This window comes from Nycticebus coucang, chromosome 3, assembly GCF_027406575.1.
Source record: "Nycticebus coucang isolate mNycCou1 chromosome 3, mNycCou1.pri, whole genome shotgun sequence".
Classification (NCBI taxonomy): Eukaryota; Metazoa; Chordata; class Mammalia; order Primates; family Lorisidae; genus Nycticebus; species Nycticebus coucang.
The window spans coordinates 65,328,535-65,353,148 of NC_069782.1; the positions used below are offsets into that span (position 1 = coordinate 65,328,535).

General features: G+C 50.8%; 2 protein-coding genes across 6 annotated transcripts; one reads left to right on the forward strand and one right to left on the reverse strand.

Annotated features, from left to right (window-relative positions):
- Positions 1-1,838: 1,838 nt before the first annotated feature.
- On the forward strand, positions 1,839-8,950 carry CNN1 (calponin 1). Its single transcript, XM_053586525.1, has 7 exons — positions 1,839-2,088; positions 4,040-4,161; positions 6,691-6,757; positions 6,835-6,972; positions 7,126-7,236; positions 7,947-8,093; positions 8,175-8,950. Exons 1-7 carry the CDS (start codon positions 2,026-2,028, stop codon positions 8,418-8,420), a joined length of 894 nt encoding a protein of 297 aa, XP_053442500.1. The 5' UTR covers positions 1,839-2,025; the 3' UTR covers positions 8,421-8,950.
- A 2,280-nt stretch (positions 8,951-11,230) lies between these two features.
- Positions 11,231-17,264, reverse strand: ELOF1 (elongation factor 1). 5 transcript variants are annotated; one of them, XR_008379062.1, is made up of 5 exons: positions 17,111-17,264; positions 12,406-12,539; positions 12,167-12,237; positions 11,712-11,895; positions 11,231-11,556 (listed from the first exon to the last, which is right to left on the reverse strand). XR_008379062.1 is itself a non-coding variant. In XM_053586529.1 (4 exons), exons 2-4 carry the CDS (start codon positions 12,519-12,521, stop codon positions 11,831-11,833), a joined length of 252 nt encoding a protein of 83 aa, XP_053442504.1. In that variant the 5' UTR covers positions 12,522-12,539; positions 17,111-17,264; the 3' UTR covers positions 11,231-11,830. The 5 variants fall into 5 exon arrangements, 3 of the variants coding, with proteins under 3 accessions (XP_053442504.1, XP_053442506.1, XP_053442505.1); XR_008379061.1 differs by having other exon boundaries at positions 11,687-11,895; XM_053586529.1 differs by having other exon boundaries at positions 11,231-11,895.
- Between the last annotated feature and the right edge of the window lie 7,350 nt (positions 17,265-24,614).

A 24,614-nucleotide genomic window follows, 5' to 3' on the forward strand; every position in this document is an offset into this window, starting at 1 on the left:
GAGGTTTAATGGAGAGAGCGTAGAGACCTAATGATTAGAGAAAAACAGAGGCAGAGTTGAGGCAGAGACAACAGCAGAGACAGAAAAAGCCTTTATGACCCAGCGACCGAGATACTGAGGCAGACCCACAAAAATCGGAGGAATGAGGCTGACCCATAAAGGGCTGCCCCCTCGGGGGTATCCAGGTCTGCCCTGTCGAGGGGAGAGCCAAGAGGCTACCCTACCCCGCCCCCGTCATGCCCGGGCCATGACTAGAGAGCCCCAGCGGATTCTATAAATGGCCAAGCGGCTGCGGACCGTGGGGCGGGGCGGAGTGACTCAGCGTGTGACGTCTCTGCCACCCGGCCCCGCCCGCCCGCTCCCTCTCTGACCGCCAGGGGGCGCGAGCGAGGCGCTGGTTCTCTTATGCGCATTAGCGACCTGTGGCCCACGGAGGGCGGGTCAGAGTGCGCAGCGGAATCTGAGAATTTGAATCCTAGCTTCGCCCCCCTTGTGTTGTTTGACCTTAACATTCGGCTTCACCTCTCCGTGCCTCACTCAGACCCCATCTCCTAGGGCTGCACTGAGAAATGAGTTAACAGATCTGAAATAATTAGTACACAGCGGGTGCTACATGGTTGCTGACTTTACGCATTTTAGGGTATCTTTAACATATCATGATGCACCATCAACTAGTCCTTAGCATATTGCCTTAGCTCAGTGGCACTAAAAGGATAGTGATCTTCCACCCCCATCTGGGGACATTTGTCAATATCTTGTAAAATGCTTGTCAAAACTAATGGGGTGCTGCTGGCATCCAGCAGGTAGAGAAGTCCAGGGATGCCTAAGGCAGCCCCCACCAGGAGGAATTACCCAGCCTCGACTGTCAACAGTGCTGAAATTGATAAACCCTGCATTAGCTCATAGCTAAGGATTATGGGACTCAGGCTCAAATTCTACTCACTAGGCAGCTGTGTGACACTGGGGAAGTGATTCTATGCAGCCGTGCCTCAGTTTCCATACCTGTAAAGCAAGTGTAATCACAGCATTCACCTTTGAGGGTGTTGTGAGGATTGAGTGGATACAAGGCCAGACCTAAGGCTGTTGTCACTTGGGCATATCACAGCCATGACCTTAGCACATGGCATGTCCTTATATCATTAGTGGGTGCCAGGAAGTTGATGTGTTGTCCTAGTGTCACCATCATGGCCTTGATATATGTGGATATGTCATCCACCCATGTTGTCTGGGGTGAAATCTGGCTAGGTGGGATTACTTGACAGGGACATAGTTCCCTGGGATGTGACTACACAGTCACTCCACAGCTCAGATCCAGGATTTCTGCTCCCCTGGGTGCTTATGAGAGGCTGGAGGGGACAGAACTGGGGTGCTAGACCCTCAGCAGAAAGAATGCTATCATCTGAGTCCTTTCCTTGTGCCAAGAACTGTGCTGGTCACATCCAAGGCATTATTTCTTCTGATCATCACAACACCTCCAATAAGTCAGGCGCTGTGATTAGCCCATTTTACAGATGTGGCTATAGAGGCTCAGAGAAGAAAGGCACTTGCCTAAGGGTATAGACTATAGGTATCTAGAGTTAAACCCAGGATAGTACTCTGTAAACTACAACAGGTGACAGTCCTGCCTCAAAACTGGAGAGAGACAAAGAACTTAGAGACCCAGCCAGAGACCCAGTAGACAGTGGGCAGCAGGGATGACAGAAGAAGGTTGGTCTGTGTATGATCAAGCCCCCCTAAGAATAATACAGGCTGCCCCCCTAGGTGGAAACAATGATACAATCAGCTCCCAATACCAAGGCCCTGACATCACAAGGAGGGGCTGCCGAGGTGGAGGGTGCTCCGCCCCTTGGCAGGCCCTTATGGCCAATGGAATGGCCTTAGAAGAGACCCAGGCGCGCCTCCGGAGCTTCAAAAACGTGTGAGGAGGGAAGAGGGTGCAGTTGGAGCTTCAGCTGCTGCATCAGTCCTCAGCGTCAGTGCCACCGTCAGTGCCACCACTGTCCCAGCCACAGCCCACCGGCCAGCATGTCCTCTGCTCACTTCAACCGAGGCCCTGCCTATGGACTGTCAGCTGAGGTCAAGAACAAGGTAGGGCTGCAGGGCCTCACTAGCCTGGCCACACATCTTGCCAGGCTGTTGGTGTTCTCTGAACCCCCTCCTGCCTACCCCATGTGACCTAGAACCTGAGAGGGGGAGAGGGAAAGGAATGGGGCAGTCACTGCCTTGCTCCCCCTTGGGAACCTCTCAGAGCTCTCAGCTACTGTTAGGGGGTGGATGGGGTACTGGGAGGGGGGGACACAGCCATACATAAACAGAGAGGGTCAGTCTACTGCAAAGCTCCCTACCTGTGAGTCCTCTATTAACCTTTTGTGTTCCTGGCTGGGAGAGGGTTGTTGGGGGTAAGATTCATTGATTTTTTTCCATACCCCCAGTCTTAAAAAGATATTGGGGAGTGCTTGAGAGCTGGGGTTCCAGGGAGGTGAAGCCCATAAACTGGGGGAGATGGTGAGGGTAGAGAGAGACAGCAGAGGAGGAAAGGGGGCTCCTAATTGTTCAGCTAGGAAGACACCCAGACACTGCCTTCATTCCATGGATGGGTAAACTGAGGTTCAGAGAGGAGAGGCAAATTACCCAGGTAAGGCAGGCACAGAACTAAGGCCCTGGACTCATCCCCCTACACCAGAATGGGGTCAGGTATCCAGGGTAGGGAACTTGGTGTTCCCACCCCACTGGAATCCCCGCAAGAGTGCTGCTGGGAAGAATCCCAGCCCCATTCGACAGAGAGGAATACTGAGGCTCAGGGAGGCTTTTCCCAGGATCCTACAGGGAGGGAGTGGGGAGGTGTTGCAACCTGGATTGGGGGATCCTCAGGCTGGAGTTGGGTGCGAGTGGGGGGCGGGGGCTCTGACTGGAGAGTGATCCCTGCGCTGCCCCCTCCCCCCACTGCCGCCGTCCTGGGGCACAGAGCAGCCACGCCATATAAGGAGGCCTCAGGGAGCCCCAGCCACGCTATATAAGGGCTGGTTTGCTTTATAAAGCTGGGCTGGTGGGGAGGGGGGCGGCAGGCTGGGGCCAGGTGAGGGGGCTGCCCCTCCCACCCAGGAGATGGGGCAGCACTATCCCCCCGGGACAGGGAGCCTGGCTGAGCTGGGGAGGAGGGTTCTGGAGAAACCGGAGGGGGAGGGGGAGAAGGGGTGAGGATAAAGAGACGAGAGCCTGAGACACCAGAGAGATAGTTGGGGGAGGGTGAGCCAAGAGCCAGATAAGACTGAGAGACAAGGATAGAGAGGTAGAGAGGAGCAACAGACATGGCCCTTCCCCCCATGAGAGGCCACAAACCTGGATTCTGGAGAGAAAAACCTAGGGAGGCAGAGATGCCAGATTCATCAGCCCCACCCATGGCCAGACAGCACCCAGAGAGAAGGGGACCCCAAGACTAGGCCAAGGAAAGACAGGGCTGGGTGAAAGACAGAAACATACAGAAATGCAAGGGGTGGGGGTGGGGGGTAGGACAAAGGCCTGATCCCATCCCTAGCCAGAGAAAGAGCCAAGGAGATGGAGACTTGGAGAGACATTGAGAGACACAGATGTAGCACAGAGCAGTCTGCTGCAAGTCAGCACCAGAGGTACCTCCTAGATGTCCTCCCCTACCTGGGTACCTTCTCCTCCAACAGGGGACTAAGGCCAGGGGAAGATAGCCCCAAGTTTGGCCTGGAGAGGGAACCAGAGACCAGCGCTGCCCCTTGCACCTCAGGGTCTAAGAATCTGGCTGTTCACATCCAGCCCCCCTTGCCTACACTCCTTGGTGCCAAACCTCAGAATGCCCGGAATGGCCCTCTGGGCAGGTGCCACCTCAGCTCTGGCCCTCAGCCCCCCCCAGAGACCCCCCCAACTCCTGCTCATGGACGCTGGGGTAGAATTGCCTTAGTTGGAAAGGGATGTGGAAGATGAGGCTGAAGGAGGCTTAGATGGGACCAAAGGAACCCAAGCCACTCCCCACAGTGTTCTCACGGCCTCCTCTGTGACCCCCCACCCTCAGCTGGCCCAGAAGTACGACCTCCAGCGGGAGCAGGAGCTGAGAGAGTGGATTGAGGGAGTGACAGGGCGCTGCATTGGCAACAACTTCATGGATGGCCTCAAGGATGGCATCATTCTTTGCGAGTAAGTGGGGTGCTGATGGCCTAGATCTTGCTTGGGCTGCCCCCAACCCAGATACCCATCTCCATATGGCCTCTCAACCCCTCAAATGACCATGAGCTGAGAGCTGGGTCAAACAGTTTATATTGGACGCCTGAGAACACTCCTCTGAGGTGAGAGGACTGAGGGAACCGTGCCCACTTGGCAGGCAAGGAAAACTGAGGCTCAGTTGGGTAAAACATGTTGCTTGAAGTCCCACGCTGTTTCAGTGGCAGTGACTCCAGAATCCTAACCACCATGCTACATAGGGCAGACCCATCTGTGGCCTCCATAGTCCCCAGAAAGAGCAGTCATAGCTAAAAGGCAGCTGGCAACAACAGATGTTCATAGCTGACTTGGACAGGTGAGGGATGTGCCGCAGGGATCTAAGTAGTGCCTAGTTTTCTATACTCCCTTCAGAAGGCATAGCTCTGAGTCCACTGCAGCCCTAATGCTGAGTGGGGTCCTATCTGCATCTCTGTGTCTGACCCAGGGCTGGTGACCCAAGCACCCTTGGGAAGCTTTCTGAAGGGGCAGGCTCCCTAAGCCCCAGGTGCTGGGGAAGGGTATCGGGGGTCTTTATCCTGTTCCCTCCCCATCTACTAGGAACAAAGAATTGGGGCTTTTGGAGGGGGTAGCATACTGGTGGCCTCGCTCAGACAAGAGGGCTGCTCAGCCTTCAAAGATTAGAGAGCCAGCCACCCATTCATTCATGCAATTCAGGCTCAGGAGAAGGCATTGTGGGCAGTGAATGAACAGCTAGGAGCAAGTAGGAGCCCAAGCTTTTGTGGTGGGATCAAATCACCTCGTGATCTGGGGAAAAGGGGAATGGGAGGGGCAGGTTTTGGGGGGTGCTGTTTCTTAGAGAGTGATCTGGGAGGCTTTCTGAGGTGACATTTGAACAGAACCTTGGATAAAGGGAAAGAGGGGGCCAGGAGTTCTGGGAGATGCAGAGGGGACAAAGGCCCAGTGGTAGGAGCGGGCTTGGGGTGTTCAAGGAACACGAGGAGGCTGGTGGGCAGCACTAAGTGAGTGAGGGAGAAGAGGTCACAGAGTGAACCAGGGAACAGACACCAAGGAATTAGGATTTGATCCTGAAGGCAATGGGGAACCAATGAAAGATTCTGAACTGCAGAATTAACTTGAATTATTTATTTATTTATTTACTTTGAGACAGAGCCTCAAGCTGTCACCCTGGGTAGAGTGCTGTGGCATCACAGCAACCTCCAATTCCTGGGCTCAAGAGATTCTCTTGCCTCCGCCTCCCAAGTAGCTGGAACTACAGGCGCCCGCCACAACAACCAGCTATTTTTTGGTTGCAGCCGTCATTGTTGTTTGGTGGGCCTGGGCTGGATTCAAACCCACCAACTCAGGTGTATGTGGCTGGCGCCTTAGCCACTTGAGCCACAGGTGCCAAGCCAACTTGAATTATTTTAAATGCCTATTCTGGCTGCTGCATGAGGAAGGGTCCGTAGAGGACAAGGTGGAAGTTGGGAGCTGGTGAAGAGGCCACTACCAAGAGCCCAGGAGACAGGTGGCAGTGGCTTAGACCACAGCAGAGTTGGTGGGTGGTAGTGGGTGGGCTTCTGGATGTATTTCGAAGGCAGAGAGGACTGGAGCTGTGGCTTACGCTTGTAATCCCAGCACTTTGGGAGGACAAAGCAGGATTGCTTGAGGCCAGGAGTTTGAGACCAGCCTGAGCAAGAGTGAAAGTCTGTCTCTACAAAAAATCGAAAAATTTGACCAGGCACGGTGGCTTATGCCTGTTATGCTAGCATTTGGGAGGCCAAGGAGAGTAGATTGCTTGAGCCCAGGAGTTTGAGGTGCAGTGAGCTAGGATGATGCCAGTGTACTCCAGCCAGGGCAACAGGGTGAGAGACCTTGTCTCAAAAAAAAAAAAAAAAAAAAAAAGAGAAAGAAAGAAAAGAAAAGGAGACATATGGATCAGATGTGGGGCTCTGAGAATGTGAGTCAGGGGCAAGTTCAAAGGCTTGGCTGAGCACCCAGAGATTGGTAGGAGTGGGGTAGGTTTGAGAGATGGCCATGGAGGAAGCTGGGTGGACAGCAAGAGGCAGGAGCTGCAGGGAAACATGGGGGTGCACATGGATGGTACCTTGAGCCAAGAGACTGGACAGGATCATGCAGAGGGTATGTGGTCAGAGAAAAGGCCTGTTTGTACATGTGCTGCTGAAAGAGCACCAAAAAGGCCTGTTTGGGCTCCCCACTGTCTGCAAGAGAAAAGGATGCTGAGAAGTGGCACCAGAGAGCCCTGGGGAAAATCAGGAGACTCAGACATAAGGAGCCTCTCTCATGGGGATCTGAGTCCAGCTCCCCTGAAGTTGGCATCCCACCTGTGTGTGCATGGGTAGTTTGGAAGGGCTGCAGCTGAGATCTGGCTATGGGGAGGTGACACAATTGTATGGTGTGGGCTACCCATTGTCACTGTGATGCCCTGCCAGCTGGGCTGGAACAATAAGGGGCATCCTTCTTACTCCCATCCCCCATTCCTTGTAGGTTCATTAATAAACTCCAGCCAGGTTCTGTGAAGAAGGTGAATGAGTCCACCCAAAACTGGCACCAGGTAAGCCCAGGGTCAACCCCTTTTACCCCCTTCCTTGCACACAAGCCCCCCACCCACCACTGACTGCCTCTCTCCAGCTGGAGAACATTGGCAACTTTATCAAGGCCATCACCAAGTACGGGGTGAAGCCTCATGACATCTTTGAGGCCAATGACCTGTTTGAGAACACCAACCACACCCAGGTGCAGTCCACCCTCCTGGCCCTGGCCAGCATGGTAAGTGTGGGTTATGGCCTGGAGCAGTGGGCAGTAGGTGGCCACTCATGCCCCTGAGCTCAGTGTGAGGGGCAAGTGCTGCCAAGGGTCTCCAAGAGGACAGTACAACCTGGAGTCCCTCCCTTGGGATCCCACTCTCCTTACTCCACCCAGGCCAAGACAAAAGGAAACAAGGTGAATGTGGGGGTGAAATATGCAGAGAAGCAGGAACGGAAATTTGAGCCTGAGAAGCTAAGAGAAGGGCGGAATATCATTGGACTGCAGGTACTGCCCTTTCCCCATGGAGGAGGTCAGAGGGCACCCCTGGGCCCTGAGCTTTGGGGAAAAGGATATTTGGCATTAACTAACCTGTAAGTGTAGCACAGAGCTCAGCATCTCTCTCTCTCTCTTTTTTTTTTTTTTTTTTATTGAGACAGTCTATGTTGCCCTTGGTAGAGTGCCGCGGTGTCACAGCTTACAGCAACCTCTTACAGCTTACAGAAAACTCTTGGGCTTAAGCAATTCTCTTGCCTCAGCCTCCCAAGCAGCTGGGACTAAAGGTGGCCACAACATCTGGCTATTTTATTGTTGTAGTTATTATTAGTTGTTTAGCAGGCGCAGGCCAGGTTTAAACCCACCAGCCCCAGTGTACATGGCCGGCACCCTAACCACTGAGCTACGAGCGCCAAGCCTCAGCATTTTCTACTTATAAACTTCCATTAACAGCTGTCATGGGAGGTACTGCTACCATCACCCCTTTTCTACAGATGAGAACACTGAGGCTCAGAGAAGCTAGCTTCTTTTTGCCTGATCTTTCAGTTCATGCATAGCGGGGCAGGTCTTGAACCCTAAAAGTTGATCCTATACACGCCCACTCTGGGCCTCAGTTTCTAATCTGAAAATGGAACAGTCCCTGTCCTCTGATGTCAATTACTTCTCATGGCCCTTGATGAGGCTCTGTAATCCTCGGTGCGATTCTCCCTGGGGCTTCCTAGATGGGCACCAACAAGTTTGCCAGCCAGCAGGGCATGACAGCCTATGGCACTCGGCGCCACCTCTATGACCCCAAGCTGGGCACAGACCAGCCCCTGGACCGGGCCACCATCAGCCTGCAGATGGGCACCAACAAGGGCGCCAGCCAGGTAAGCAGGGGGCCACAGGGTATGCCAGAAAGGCTTACACCCTTGGCAGTCCCCACAGCCTGACCATACTGCCCTCCACAGGCCGGCATGACTGCGCCAGGGACCAAGCGCCAGATCTTTGAGCCTGGGCTGGGCATGGAGCACTGTGACACACTCAATGTCAGTCTGCAGATGGGCAGCAACAAGGGGGCCTCGCAGAGGGGCATGACTGTATATGGGCTGCCACGTCAGGTCTACGACCCCAAGTACTGCCTGAATCCCGAATATCCAGAGCTAGGCGAGCCTGCCCACAATCACCACCTGCACAACTACTACAACTCTGCCTAGGGGCTACGGGCCTTCCTTGCCCTCCCTGCCCTTCCCACACCCCCGCAGGGAGGCTAGCTGCTGCTCTTGGCTGGGTCTAGTGACCGCTAGGCCCAGTCAACCCCCTCTCCCTGCATGGCACCCTCCAGCCCACTTGGCACCTGCCTACAGGGTTAGAGTTTGGTGAAAGCAGCCTGGGGGCCTATGTGGGGGCCCTCCCTTGTAGTGCTACAGGGTCCAACATAGAGCTGGGTGTTCCCAACAGCACCCAAAGGATGCACTGAGCAAAGCTATTCCAGCTATCTCCTCACTCCCTCACAAGTGGGTACCCCAGGACTAGAACCCGCCCCCCAAGCAAAGCCCCCAGAGCCCAGGCTCGACCTGCCCCACCCTGTCCCTGCAGTGGGAGCAAACTGCATGCCCAGAGACCCAGCGGACACACGCAGTTTGGTTTGCAGCGACTGACGTACATGGATGTGACAGCAGCGTTTGGAACGCAAGCACTTTCTTTTTTCTATTTCACTGGAGCACAATAAATGGCTGTAAAATCACTTGAGGCCTCGAGCTGATGTAGGAAGATCCATTGAACTAAGGAGTTCAAGGTTACAGTGAGCTACGATTGGGCCACTGCACTCCGGGCTGGGCCAGAGTGACGTCCTGTCTTTCTCTTAAAAAAAAAAAAAGGCATACTTGGGAGAGCTAATATGTATACAGCCTCACACACACACAATGCCCAGCAGATGTCCGGGGCCGGGGCCGGGAGGGGGGGACGGACTGTGGGTTGTGGTGACAAAGAGCCCAAGCACTGGTACAAGCTAGATACGATGTAAATCCTGTAGCTGCTGCTCACTGGCTAGGTGACCCTGGGGAAATACTCCTCCATAGGCCTGTTTCCCCATCAGGAAAATGGGAACAGTAAGCCCTGCAGGGTCAGGGGAGAGCTTAAATGAAATGACATCCCAGACAGGGAGTGATTTTCCAAACCCTGAGCTGCTGATGGGGTTCAGGCACTGACAATGAAGAAAGACAAAGAGCAGGGGGTCCTAGTGACTGGGTAAACTTTTTAGGCCTGGATTGAGGGAGATGACAGGCACTTCCAGCCAGGGTGCCAGCCTTACTGACTGGCAGAGGGCAGCCAAATAGCTTACCACGGGGCAGGGCTACCTCTGTGCACCCATCTCACTCCCAGCACCCTCAAGACTGAACCTGGCGTTTAGGCTGCCAGCCCAGGGCCCTAGTAGGCTGTGGACAGGGCCCCAACCTCATGTTTTAGAGGGATCCCTGCTATACCTGTGAGGACCAGCCACCCTGCCTGGAGGCCACCAAACATCATGGTTCCAGGGAGAAGGTATAAAGCAGTGGAGATGGGGGCAGCACAGAACCATCTTTTCCATCTCCCTCCCCAGGGAGGGATCCCCTGTTCCATGTCATGGCTAGAACATGGAGATCTGCAAAGACAGACACCAGATCTGCAGATGCATACAGCTCCTAGGGCCTCGGAAACCAGATTCCAGGCACTCTTGGTGTGGCTACTACAAGTCCTGCTCCCCAGGGGCCAGTGCAGGGAAGCTCTGCTGAGGACCCACGCCTGGCCCAGGGCCCTGCATTCTTAGGAAAACAGTACCATATTAGCACTTGGCCTGAGACTGGGGTGGGCAGGCTGCAGGCAGTGAGCCCCCTTCCTGCTGGATCCCAGATGGCACCCCACAACCCACATGCCTTTCTTCCCCTCTTCCTACATCTGCTGGCTCTTGCCAGGCTGGGGACCTTACTTGGAGCCTTGCAGGAGGCAAGATTGCCAAGGAGAATGTCGTAGCAAGGTGTGTCCAGCCACCAGTCTGGTAGCCAGAAATTCTGGGTCAGTTCCACACCTCCCCTAGTCGTTCACACTTGTCCCTGCCCTGGCTGGGCCCCAGAGCTATTCTAACTGTGCCTGGCACTTCCATCCTCAGCACAGCCCCTGTGGTTGAAAGGTTCTTTCATCCCTCCTACAGTATGACAAGGATGCTTAGGCACATATCACCTGCTGCCCCAGCTCAGGAGGCTGAGTGGAAGAGCTGGATCTGCCTGGGCTGCTGGGCATTGGCATCCCCATTACCCGTGCGACCATCTTGAGGGCACGTGCAGCCCTCAGGAGGTGCCCACTGTCAGCTGCGAGCGTCCTACTCCTGTGTGCCCTTTCCAAGAGTCCTCATCTTCCTTGGAAAGAGGTCCCTTTCACGGACTGTTCTTCTCCCATATTCCATCACTGCCCACAGGCTCCAGGGCAGCCCATGAGTGGGTCACTCAGCCTAGACCCTGAACTCACAGAGAAGTCAGACTGTGGGATCTAACTCAGAAGTCAGGCTTCTGCATTCAAGTCCCACCCCTGCCACTTCCTGGCTATAGAACCTAGCCCAGCAACCTGCCCCATCTCTGGCCTCAATTCCCTCATCTTTGAACCTGGAGTTACTCTGGCACCTGCCCACAGGGCAGCTATCAGGATGCGGGCAGGAGTGACACTAGTTAAGGCCTTAGAGCAGAGTTGGGCACAGGGCGGCCCTGGAGCATCACCTCCTTGGGCCATCCCTCCAGAAAGTGCCTCCACTGCTCCTACTGTCTCAACTCCCCCATAACGTTTTTCACTGTGACTGCTGTGACACCTGGCCAGATGTCTGTCTGGTACATCAGTGGCCAATCCATCCTGAATGCTTATTGAGTGACTAAAACATAGGACAGTTGGCAGGACTGACCAAGTGGGCCTTGAGGGTGGCCCCCTGAATGCATTAGCCTGTACTCCTCCTCCTCCCTCCTGGCTCTAGGGCATATACAGAACTTGAAGAATCATGATGGCCAGGATCTGCAGCAGCTGCTTTATTTAAGGGCCTGTTACTGGCAGCTATACCCGACCCCCTCCAAAGGCAACTGACATGAAATGAGGCTTCCCAGTTAGCACAGGGGAGCTGGCTGCCTGATACGACCCAATCAAGGGACCTTGGTGACAGTGGCTTTGAATCCCAGGTCATGGGCATCTGAAGGTGGGGAAGGTCAGGAAGTCCAGGTGAGGTGCTGGTGAGGTGGGTGAGAAGCCCCACGTGGTCCCGCTCTAGCCTCTCCCAGGCTTCCCTTGCCTAGAGTGTCAGGAAACTGGTCCTCCCAGGAGCTGGGGGATCTGGGGCTGGAGAAGGGAACAAAACAGAGGCTTCTGGGGCCAAGTGAGGCCAGTTCAGGCCCCTCAGGCCCAGAAGCCCCTCAACACCCAAGCACAAGCACACCCCCACAGCTAACATGCAGCCCCCCAAACTCACACTAATACCCACTCCATCCACACACATGGAGGGCTGTGACAATCCTGGACCCACACCCTGAACCCCTGGAATGTCTCTGGTGTGGAACCACAGGGGTGGGTCCACGGCAGGCAGAGCTGCCCAGGGGGTGGGCCTTCTGCATTGCTACTGATTGGCCGCCTCGCAGGCATCTATCCAATCGCTGTACACATCCACGGGTTCTGACAGATCTGAGCCACTTAGGTCAAGGGTGACTGAAGGCATTAGAGCCCTGCCCTGCAACTTCTCTTCCAACCCCACCCTCCATGAATCAGTCAGTGACTACCTGATCCTCTGGGTAGCCACAGCCCTATACCAACATACACAGTAAGGCCAGAGGAGTAGAAGCTGCGTTCCAGTCCCTCACCCTTGGCCAGGTGTCCTAAGCAGTCTATCCTAGGCATGACAGCTCTGGCCACCCTGTCCTCACTCCCTAGAAAAATCCTGGTTTTCCAAGGATACATGTGATGGGCGTCTGAAATTCCTCTAGGCACACGGTACAAGAGATGACTCCAGTATTGCGGGCACGGTCCCTGAAACAGGCAGAGGCAGAGGGACTGGTGAGCAATGAACCCTGAACCTGTGGATGACAATGCCCCAAGCAGGGACGTGAGGGGAAGAATGAGGGATGGTGGGGAGGAGGGAATGGGGAGCTCTGGGTACCCCATGAGGCAAGATCCCACACCCACTTCCCCACTTACATTTTCACGTCACAAGATTTCTCGTGGTTGCAGAAGGGGCAGGTAAACTGGGTCTCAAGGGTCCCTGTCATCTTCTTCTTGGGTGGTGGCTTCCGTTTTGACTTTCTGCGTCCCATGTCTGCAGGTACGTGGACCTGCAGGGTTGGGGCAAAAGTCAGTGGCTCACAGTCTTGTGCCACTCTCCTCCTTGGTGCTCCAGGAAGCTGGCCAGAACGAGGGCCTGGCAGCAGCCCATTGTAGGGGGAGGACATGCACAGTGGCATCCAAGCCTCCAACTCTGAGGGATGAGGCTTGCAGTCCCTGGGCAGGACAATCCCAATGTGCTCTGGACAGGAAGGATGAGGAGAAGCTCTAGCCCTGGCTCCCTCTACTCACAGCATGTCCAGGGCAGGTTACCTAAGCTCTCTGTGCCCCAGTTACCTCATCTACACAATAGAGAAGAGATCACTATCTCAGAGGAATCTTGTGGGGCTGGCATAAGGAATGCAAATGTAAGTTAAGGGCTTAGCAAAAGGGCCCATCCCACCCATTGCTGGCACCTGTACTAGGAAGTTATTGTTCCTTGAGGGGACAACAAAGACTACAAAGACTACAGGCTAGATCAGGCCACGCCAGGCCAACAGGGCAGAGCTGAGCCAAGTCTAAGTGCATAGGAGCTGGTGATTTTATTCTGGCTGGTCCTCTTACAGGTAAACATGCACAAGGAGTGACATTGGGGGGATCTCACAGCCTCCAGATGGGACCACTGGGCAGCCTTTCCACAGATGACAGGCTGCTAGACAGAGAGGTAAGTGGGAGGGTTCTGGATGTTTGGGATGGGTCTTGGAAGCCACGAGGAGTAAAAGGATAAAAATCACTATATGCTTTGTAGGGATGGAAGTATGTGAATCACAAGTCTGGATGAAGATGAAGGCAGAGCCAGGGCAGGACATGGGGTGGAGATAGAAGACCAGCCTGGGCAAGACCTCTGTCTCTACCAAAAATAGAAAAACCAATTGGGCATAGTGGCACATGCCTGTAATACCAGTTACTTGGGAGACTAAGGCAAGAGAATTGCTCAGACCCAAGAGCTTAGGATTGCTGTGAGCTATAATGACACCATGGCACTTAATCCTAGGGCAACAGAGAGAGAGACCATCTCAAAGAAAAAAAAAAAAAAGGAAGAGACAAGTCAACAGAGTGGGACAGGGTCACAGTTGGTGGGTATAGAGAAAAAGTAACTAACACACAGGAAGGACAAGGGGTTGAGGAAAATGATAGGGCGATCATGTGGCAGAGGGACATCTAGGGACAGATTTTGTAGAGACAGCTGGGTAAGGAAATAGCAGCAGCTACCACTGAGCTACCACCGAGCCTGAGACTGTGTTCATGGCTCCGCGTTTGCCACACCTGGTCCTCCCAAGGTGGCTCCACAGACACATACCCCACCACCAGTTCTAGCACTGTTCCTCCACAACAGGGCAGGTCAGCAGCCCACCAGTTTGCCCAGAATCAAGAGCAGAGTTTTATTCATAATTAGTGATAATTCCCTATGTAACAGCCTCACTCTTAACTGTATGTGGTTCCGATTTACCGAGTAAAAAGAAGAAATCAGAAGACAGCACCTAGGACCATCCACGTGGCCTTCTCTCTTTTACTACAGAATTATGTCAATGTTTGTTTCCCACAAAACAACTTCTTTACTCTGCCCTGGATCCTGTCCCCTTTTCCTTCAGCAACATCAAATTTTCAGCTCTACTACTGACAATGCTTGTTACTACCCTGTTTCCCCGAACTTATTTTAAGGTGTGCTCCCAAAGATGAGCTAGGTCTTATTTTCAGGGGACGTCTTATCTTTCCTGTAAGTAGGTCTTATTTTCGGAGGATTTCTTATTTTCGGGGAAACAAGGTACTTCTCTCATCATTTGACAAGGAAAAATAAAACACCTTTTCATCCTTTTCTAGCTACTACCTGTTTCTCTGCAGGCATTTCTAGTGTAAAACTGTCTACCTTTTCTCCCATTCTCTTCTGTATCCCTCATTCCACCTCCCCCCCCCCAATAAGGTCAACAATGGCTCCATAATGCCCCCTCCACCCTCCTCCCACCCTGGCCACATGGTTCTCAGGACCCCACACTTTCCCATGCTGTCACACTGGTAGCTTTGAGCTTCCTTAGCTCCTGCTTCTCCATTAACTTCTTTAATAATAAGAGAGCCCAGGAGCTCAGTTTTTGAACTGAGCCCCCTCTGGCTCTATTTACTTCCAGATCCTGGAGATCTAACCCAGCCTCAGGGCTTCATGCCTCCTCTACACTGATGACTCCCACTTTTCCAGCCTCAATGTCTCCCCTGGACTGCAGTCTTGCTGGTCTACCTGCCTCCGCCACACCTTCACTTGATCTCTCTCTCTCTTTTTTTTTTTTTGAGACACAGCCTTAAGCTGTCGCCCTGGGTAGAATGCCGGGGCGTCACAGCTCACAGCAACCTCCAACTCCTGGGCTCAAGCGATTCTCCTGCCTCTGCCTCCCAAGTAGCTGGGACTACAGGTGCCCGCCACAACGCCTGGCTATTTTTTGTTGCAGCTGTCATTGTCGTTTGGTGGGCCCGGACTGGATTTGAATCCGTCAGCTCAGGTGTATGTGGCTAGTGCTTGAGCCACAAGGAGCCTTCTCTTCTTTTTTTTTGAGGTAGTCTCAGTCTCATTATGTCGCCCTCGGTAGAGTACCCTGGTGTCACAACACAGCAACTTCCAACTCTTGGGCTTAAGTGATGCTCTTGCCTCAGCCTCCCAAGTAGCTGGGACTATAGGCGCCCACCACAATGCCTATTTTTTGGTTGTTGTCATTGGTGTATAGCAGGCCCAGGCTGGGTTTGAACCCACCAGCCCCGGTGCATGTGGCCGGCACCCTAACCACTAAGCTACAGGCGCTGAGCCCATTCACCTATCTCTTAACAAATGTTTATAAGCAGCATGCCCAAAATTGAACTCCTGATGCCTCAACCTTCTCTCCTGCTGTCTTCCTGAGCTCAACTAATAGCAACTCCATCTTTTTTTTTTTTTTTTTTTTTTGAGACAAAGCCTCAAGCTGTCGCCCTGGGTAGAGTGCCATGGCATCACAGCTCACAGCAACCTCCAACTCCTGGGCTTAAGCGATTCTCTTGCCTCAGCCTCCCAAGTAGCTGGGACTACAGGTGCCCACCACAATGCTCAGCTATTTTACTCTGTCTCAAAAAAAAAAAAAAAAAAAGAAACCTCTAACTCAAACTCAACACCTTTCTCTCTCACTTCCCTTGTCATATCCTGCCCTGCCCTTGCTCTTTGACCTGAGAAATATGCCCAGTATCTGACTCCTTCTCACCAACTCCAGGACCAGTACCATGGTCTGAGTCAGGGTTGTCTCAGGCTCCTCATTGGTCTCCCTGTGTCTCAATTTCACCCACCACTGTCCAAATGTAAATTCCAGGAGAACAGATATTTTTGTCTTTTCTTTGTATATTCAGAGCCTAGAATTGTTCGTTCACAGCACAGAGGTGGTGCTCAACAAATTTGCTGAATGAATGAATGAGTGGACAAATTACTGGTCCTGATACTAATGCTGCAGCAAACAAAGCAGGCCAGGAATCTATTCTGGTGGAGGATGACAGACCCTTAACAAGCAAACTAAGAAGCAAAATGATCCCAAGTATTTCTTAGTGCAATGAGGTTAATAAAATGGGCTAAGTGAACATCTCAGAGCAGGGATACCTCACATAAGAGGTAATCAGAGGGACCCTTTCTGAGTGTCGCTTAAGCTCAGGCCTAACTGATGAGAGAAGGCAGCTATACAAAATGGTCTAGGCAGATGGAATGACAAGTGAAAAGGCCCCCAAGGCAGAATAAGCTTTTTTCTAGAAAAAGAAGAGTAGTGTGGCTGCAGCTCAGTGAGCAATGGGGAGAAAGGTACAAGATGCAAAATAAGGAGACAGCATCAGTTAGAGTTCAGGAGACACAGAAGGCAGAGCAAACGAAATGCAGCTTTGTATGTAGCCCATCCTCTCACCTGCCAGGGCAAGTCTGCCCTGCCCTTCAAAGCCTGGCCCCCATGACTAGCTGCAAGAGAACCACCTGCCGATGGGGTGGAAATGCTCGAAAATGCACATCTTTGAACCTATCCCCAGATCTCCCCACTAGAATGTCAGCTGTGTGCAGACATGTTTTAGCCACTGCTGAATCTCCAATATGTTATTGTCTGGTATACATTAAGCGCTTAAAAACTATTCGTTGAATGAATAGATAAGTCTCCTAACATAGATGTCTCTATGAATGGGCCCCAGAATCTCTCATTTTACCCTGTGGCCATAGCCTCACACGACAGAAATGGGGTCTGGTTTGCGCAAAGACTGCAGAGGCCTCGGCCTTTCCCGGGGGCAACGTTAAAAGTACTCCAAAGTCAAAGTACTCCAAAGGGGGCTGGAAGAGTGTCCTCTGATGGGACACAAGGCGGCGGGTTGGCGTTTCCTCCAGGCTCACCGGGGTTTCAGCGTTACTTCCAGCCAGCAGCCCGCAGGACCCAGGTGCCTGAGTAGCCGCGCTTAGAGAGCTGGGGTCCGGAAAAGTCAGTCAACCCGACCGAACGTCCTCAAATCCGCAGCCTGCGGCGCCTCCTTTAAGACCCCATGAGCTTCAGTAGGAAAGCGCCCACTCCAGCCCGACCCGGACCCAACGCCTGCCCGCGCGAAACGTCACCTGCACTCGCCTCCTCTGGTTGCAAAGGCCTGTTCACCCGGGAGACAGTGACATCCGGCTCCAGGCGGAAGCGGAAATCCCTTTCTTTTCAGGTCCCGCCCACCTGCGACCAAGACTTCCTGTCGAGGAGCACTGCTCTCTGCAGCTGCTTCTCCGTGCGTTTGCGTACTCAAATTCCGAGTTCGGTGGCAGGGTCTCGGTGCGCCTGCGCAAGAGCTGGAGCCTATTTACACTTGTTTTGTTCCCGGCTAGTACTTCTGGTTAGAACCCAGGAAGGGCGGTTCCCGCGCTTCAGGAGCTGTGAGCTGGGAAGGCAGCCTTGTCATAAGCTGCACCATGTTCCTGGGCATGTCTCAGCTGTGTTCTCTCCTCCTCATTTCCAACCCCAGCACACCTAGGTTTCTCCCACCCTGGACACTCTTTAAAATTGAGTTCCGATTTTAGCAGATTAGAAGGGGGATCCAAGAGCCTGCTTTTCTACCTCGCTCCCAAGTGACATACATGCAAAATCTGGTCGGCGGACCACACTTTGCCCAGGTAATAATAGATGAAGTTGGTTAGGCAGGCAGGGTCCAGATCACAATGGGGCCTTGTAGGCCATTTTAAGGACTTTTATTAGATTTTTGAGCAGAGAAGTGATGTTTGGTTTGTGTTTTAAGGAACCCATTCCTGTGCTGAGTGGAGAATACTTGGATGAGGGGACTAGCAGACCATTTTGAAAGCCATAGCAATAGTTGGATGAGAGGTGATGTTGGCCGGGGCTAGACTTATTATTTTTTATTTTTTTATTATTATTTTATATTGTTAAATCATAGCTGTGTACATTAGTGCAATCAAGGGGTACAATGTGCTGGTTTCATATACAATCTGAAATACACTCATCAAACTGTTCAACATAGCCTTCATGGCATTTTCTTAGTTATTGTATGTAGACATTTGTATTCTGCATTTAGTAAGTTTCGCCTGTACCCATTCTAAGATGCACCGTTGGTGTGGCCTTACCCATTACCCTCCTTCTGCCCTAACCTCCCCCCTCCCTTCCCCTTCCTTGGCGCTTTCCCCATATTCTTGTGCTATAGTTGGGTTATAGCCTTCATGTGAAAGCTATAAATTAGCTTCATAGTAGGGCTGAGTACATTGGATACTTTTTCTTCTATTCCTGAGATACTTTGCTAAGAAGAATATGTTCCAGCTCCATCCATGTAAACGTGAAAGAGGTAAAGTCTCCATCTTTCTTGAAAGCTGCATAATATTCCATGGCATACATGTACCACAATTTGCTAGTCCATTCGTGGGTCAATGGGGAGACTTATTATTAATGGATGAAACCAAGCTCTGTTTTTGGAGCTGGAAGAGTGCGGCAAGACCCACAATTCCCGCAATCTGTTAGAGAGTCCAGATTTAAATATAAAGACTCAATTAGGACACTTCAGTGCAGTGGTGAAGGATGTGTAGGTTTCAGGGCACAGAATGCTGGAGGGAGGTTCTAAATTAGCCTGAGGTGGCCAGGGGCAGCACATCAGGGCTGTAATCCTAGCACTCTGGGAGGCTGAGGTGGGTGGATTGCTTGAGCTCAGAGCTCAAGCCTGACCAAGAGGAAGGCGTTATAGCAGGTACCTGTAGTCTCAGCTACTTGGGAGGCTGAGGCAAGAGGATTGCTTGAGCCCAGGAGTTTGACATTGATGTGAGCTATGACACCATGTTGCTCTGTCTCTCTCAATCAGTAAATAAAATAAATTAACCAGAGGCCTGCTGCGGTGGTTCACGCCTATCATCCTAGCACTTTGGAAGACCAAGGTGTGTAGGGAAGATCACTTGAGGCCAGGAGTCTGAGACCAGTCTGGACAACATAGTGAGACCCTGTCTTGAAAAATAAATAAAATAAAAACCTAGTCTGAGAGGTGATATTTCCCTGGGGTGGGGGACCAATGCTCGGGTTAAAACCTGAAGCCTGACCCAGTATTAAACAGGCAAAGGTAGCTTCTATAAAACAGGATGGAGGCCGGGCATGGTGGCTCACGCCTGTAGTCCCAACGCTGTGGTAGGCTGAGGCGGGTGGATTGTCTGAGCTCAGAGGTTCAAGACCAGTATCAGCAGCAGTGAGCCAGAGTAAGACCCCGTCTCTACTAACAACATCAAAAACAGTAATCCCAGCACTGTGGGAGGCTGAGGAGGGAGAATCGCTTGAGCTCAGGAGTTCGTGACTCGCCTGAGCGACAGTGAGACCCCGACTCGTGAAAAAAATGGAAAAACCCAGCCGGGCGCCGCGGCGAGCGCCTGTAATCCCAGCGGCTTCCGGAGGCTGAGGCAGCGGGGTGCCTGCAGCCGGAGTCTGAGGTTGTGGTGAGCTACCAGGCCCACTGCACTCTGCTCAGGGGCATAGGGTGGGACCCTGTCTCAACAAAAAAAAAAAAAAAAAAAAAATCAAAAACAGCCAGCACCACCAGAGGAAGAAGAAAATCAACAAAAAAGGAGTACTTCAAACAAAGAAGAATGAACAAGCAAACTGAAATTAAAAAAACAAAAACAAAAAAAAAAAACTTAGGATGGAGTGAAGCACAAAGCACAGTAAAGGGTGAGTCTTGCTATGTAGAAAGAACCCTAGGTGCTGCCTCTTACTCAGAGGAAGAAGACTCGGGAGGTAATAGGAGGGAAAGGATGTTAAGGGTTGTGTTTGGGCCTTGGCCCTGATATTCGTGAAATAAACAAAAGGAAGTGTGAAGCAGACCATTGGACTTGGGAGTTTAGAGCTTAGGAGAAAGATCTGGGTGGAATTTTGAGAGTCATTAGTATGTGTCTCTGAGAGTTTGAGGATGAGGAAAGATAATTAACAATTGAGTTTGGCAAGTGTTTGGTCACTGGGGATCCTGATAGAGATGTTACATTAGAGTTTTCAGAAAAATAATTTCACATTTATTTCAAATATAGATGCTTCTTGACTTATGATCTGGCTACATCATCATAAGTCCATCATAAAGGTAAAAAATAAATAAATTTTTAAAAAGTTCAAAAATCTTCAAGCAGAACCATCATAAGTTGACTGTCTGTAGAGGAATCTCCAAGATGTCCCCTAGGGGGCAGTGTTACCCTCGAAACTACCCTTCTGGAGATCATTTCAGGGCTGTACAATCTGGAATGCACACAGGATGGTATCATATTGTACAGTTACCCTGCAACTTGCTATTTCCACTTACTGGTCTGTACACATACAGGTAACTTGTTTATAGTACCACTCTGCTATTGTGCATCCAGCTATTATCCTACTGGACAAGCCCAGGACCTTTCAGATATTTGCCACTACGATAATTGCAGGGCAAGTCCTTGGACCAACATCCTTGAGACTGGATCTTTATTGTGAAGGATGGTTTTTCAAAAATGACATTTCTGGGTCACAAGGAGTATGTAATTTTGAATTTGCTTATGATCGCCACATTAGTTTTCCTTGTTTCTCTCCTTTCCTCCCCTCCCTTCCTTCCTTCCCAGCTTTACTGAGACCTAATTGACCAAACAAATATTAACTGCTCACATTTAAACTATGGAATTGCATGTTTTGGCATACATGTGTGCCCGTGAGCTATCCCCACAATCAAGACAGTGAATATATCCATCACCCTAAGAAAGTTCCTCATGCTCCTTGGCGCTGCTTCTTTACCTTGCTATACCCTGGCCCCAGCTGATCTGTGTTTGGTCAGAACATCATACAATGTGTAGCATTTTTAGTTTGGCTTCTCAGTGTGAGACCCATCCATTTTTATATTTCAGTAGTTTGTTCCCTTTTTTTTTTTTTTTGGCCGGGGCTGAGTTTGAACCCACCACCTCTGGCATATGGGGCTGGCGCCCTACTCCTTTGAGCCACAGGCACCGCCCAGTTTGTTCCTTTTTAATTTTTCTTGTTTATTTGTTTATTTATTTTTGAGACAATCTCACTTTTCACCCTTGGTAGAGTGCCACGGCATCATAGCTAACAGCAACCTCAAACTCTTGGGCTTAAGTGATTCTCTTCTTCAGCCTCCCAAGTAGCTGAGACTATAGGCACCCGCCACAACACCCACCTGTTTTTTTTTTTTTTGGAGACAGTCTAACTATGTCACCCTTGGTAGAGTGTCGTGGTGTCACAGCTCACAGCAATCTCAAAGTCTTGGGCTTAAGCGATTCTCTAGCCTCGGCCTCCCAAGTAGCTGGAACTATAGGCACCCACCACAATATCTGACTATTTTTTGGTTGCAGTTGTTACTGTTGTTTAGCAGGCCTGGGCTGGGCTGTAACCCACCAGCCTTGGTGTATGTGGTCGGCACTTAATCACTGAGGTATGGGCATCCAGCCAACACCTGGCTATTTTTAGAGACAGGTTCTCACTTTACCTTAGGCTGGTCTCAGACTCCAGAGCTCAGGCAATTTACTTGCCTCAGCCTCCCAGAGTGCTAAGATTACAGGCATGAGCCACTGTGCCTGGTCTTAATAATAATAATTATAATAATTATTATTTTTTGAGACAGAGTCTCACCATGTTGCCCTCGATAGAGTGCTGTGATGTAACAGCTCATAGCAACCTCAAACTCTTGGGCTTAAGCGATTCTCTTGCTTCAGCCTCCCATGTAGCTGGGACTACAGGCACATGCCACAACGCCTGGCTATTTTTTGGTTGCAGTTGTCATTGTTGTTTAGCTGGCCCTAGCTGGGTTTGAACCCACCAGCCCCAGGGTATGTGGCTGGCACCCTAACTGCTGAGCTACAGGTGCCAAGCCAATAATAATAATTATTGTTAGAGACTATGTCACTCTATCACCTAAGCTAGAGTGCAGTGGCGTCCTCATAGCTCACTGCAAGTTCTAACTCTTGAGCTCAAGTGATCCTCCTGCCTCAGCCTCCCAGAGTGCTAGAATTGAAGGTGTGCCCTGCCTGTTACTGAGTAATAGGATGTATTACACTTTATTCTTTTGCTTGTTGATGACTTGTTGCATTGCTTGCTTCCAGTTTGGGACAATCATGAATAGAGGTGCTATGAGCCCTCAGAGCCTTTCAGGTGAAGAGTGGCAGAGGATGCCACCCCAAGATATGCCACTTTAGTATACAGTTTATTCTGAGCTAAAGGCACTTGAAATGCAGCAGGTACAAGAAAGGTACACGGACCTCCCTCTTTTATTCTTGAAACGGAACATGGGAGATGTTCTCCTTATATTAGAAGGAAAATAATATTTTTTTCATAGGAAGACCAGGAGTCAAAACAGAAAAATCTGTACAAACAAACCTTGTTAAACTAATTTTTTTTTTTTTTTTTTGAGATAGAGCCTCACTATGTCACCCTCAGTAGAGTGCCATGGCGTCACAGCTGATAGCGACCTCAAACTCTTGGGCTTCAGTGATTCTCTTGCCTCAGCCTCCCAAGTAGCTGGGCCTATAGGCTCTCACCACAACACCCAGTTATTCTGTTGCAATTGTCAGTTTCTTAGCTGGCTCTGGGTGGGTTTGAACCTGCCAGACTCAGTGTTTGTGGCTGGCGCCGTAACCACTGTGCTACAGGCACCAAGCCTGATTTTTATCTTCCTAGTTTTTTCTACCATTAACTAACTGCCACATTTAGTATCACATTTTCATAATTTACTACTCTTTGTCCAGTTCACATAAATGTTTGTCTTCAGTTCCTTTGGAGGGCTCCTGTATCCCATTAAATATATTTGTATGCATTTTTCCTATTAATATGTCTTGTGTCGGTTTAATTCTTAGACATAGCCAGAGACCTAAGAAGGCAGACAATGAATCCTGCCTCCCTTCCATGAGTCTTTGTGTGGGTTCATTCCCATCTTTTCCTGTGATCCTGTGATTTATTTTTACACTGAAATATTTGATTCCTCTGAAATTTATTTTTGTAGATGGTCTAAAGTGGCATTCAGGATTTGTCTTTTTCCAGGCAAATTGACAAGGCAAATATGTACCTTTTTTTCCCTGTGAAGTCGAAATGCAATGTCACCTTGAACCTACATCATGTTCTTTTTTTTTTTTTTTTTTAAGAGATGTGGGCGGTGTCTCACTCTGTCGCCCAGGCTGGAGTGCAGTGGTGTGATCATAGCTCACTGTAGCCTCGAACTCCTGGGCTCAAGTCATCCTCCAGCTTCAGCCTCCTGGCTGGTCCTTTGTGCTCAGTAAAAGTGTTTGGTTGGATGGAGGAGCTTGGCCTGGTTTACAGTCCCCAGCCCTAACTCTGATCCCCGGTGTGACAATGAATGTATCACTTCTTCTTTCTATACTCTAGGCCCTGGGAACAGGGATGTTGGGCTAAGGTGATCTCTGATTCAGTCTCCTGCCTGTCTGGAGCCTCTGAGTCAGTGGGAAGAGGAAGGTTGGCCATGAGCTCCCCAGACAGTTGTGGTTAAGATTGAGGGCCTACCACTTTTTGGCATAAGCCCAGTAACGTCACTTAAACTGTCCCATCTAAGAGAAATATTGTACCAAAAATAAAGCAAAACAAAAACCAAACCCACACTGTCTAAGCTTTTGTAATGTCCTCTGAGAAACAAGGATGACTTTTTTTTTTAAGAAACAGAGTCTCACTTTGTCACCCTTAGTAGAGTGCCGTGGCATCACAGCTCACAGCAACCTCCAAATCCTGGGCTTAGGCGATTCTCTTGCCTCAGCTTCCCGAGTAGCTGGGATTACAGGAGCCTGTCACAACACCCAGCTATTTTTTGTTGCAGTTTGGCTGGGGCCAGGTTTGAACCCACTACCCTCAGTATATGGGGCTGGTGCTCCGCAACAAGGATGATTTTAGCCCCTGCCTCAAAGGTCAAGATCAGAAGTGATGGTAAATGACAGCTGGAACAAACTCAGGGCTGGCATTATGGTGAGCAGCTTATAACAAACGCAACAGTTCCTGTCTCCAGAAGTAACCTCAGTTATGGTTTTTTTTTTGTTTTTTGTTTTGGCCCAGGGCTGGGTTTGAACCTGCCACCTCTGGTATATGGGACCAGCACCCTACTCCTTTGAGCCACAGGTGCTGCCCTGTTTTTTTTTTTTTTTTTGAGAGTGTAGGCTAGAGTGCAGTGGTACAATTATAGCTTATTGCAGCCTCAAACTCCTAGACGCAAGTGATCCTCCTGCCTCAGCCTCCCAAAGTGCTGAGAATGCAGGCAACTGCATTCAACCCACAGTTATGTTCATTTTGTTCAGCTTCATTTCACTTAGCCAGGCAGGCAGCTGGAGCCTCACAACTCAGTCCCTGCCCTGTAGCAGCTGAAGTGGTGGTTGAAAGTCACCATAGGAGCAGTTGCTGTGACTTGCCCAGTGCTACTGGCTTGGGCTGGGTGGGGTGGATATTACTCAACTCTCCCCCAGAAGGGAACTAGGATTCCCTGCAGCTATCAACTCAGGACAAGCACTTGGCATTCTGTGTTAATCATAAGAAACAGACCCTGAGAAATCCCACTTCCACAAGTTATCCTGCATACATACTTTTACATATGTACAAAAGGATTGTTGCAGGGATGTCCACTGAAGCTTGTTAGTAAGA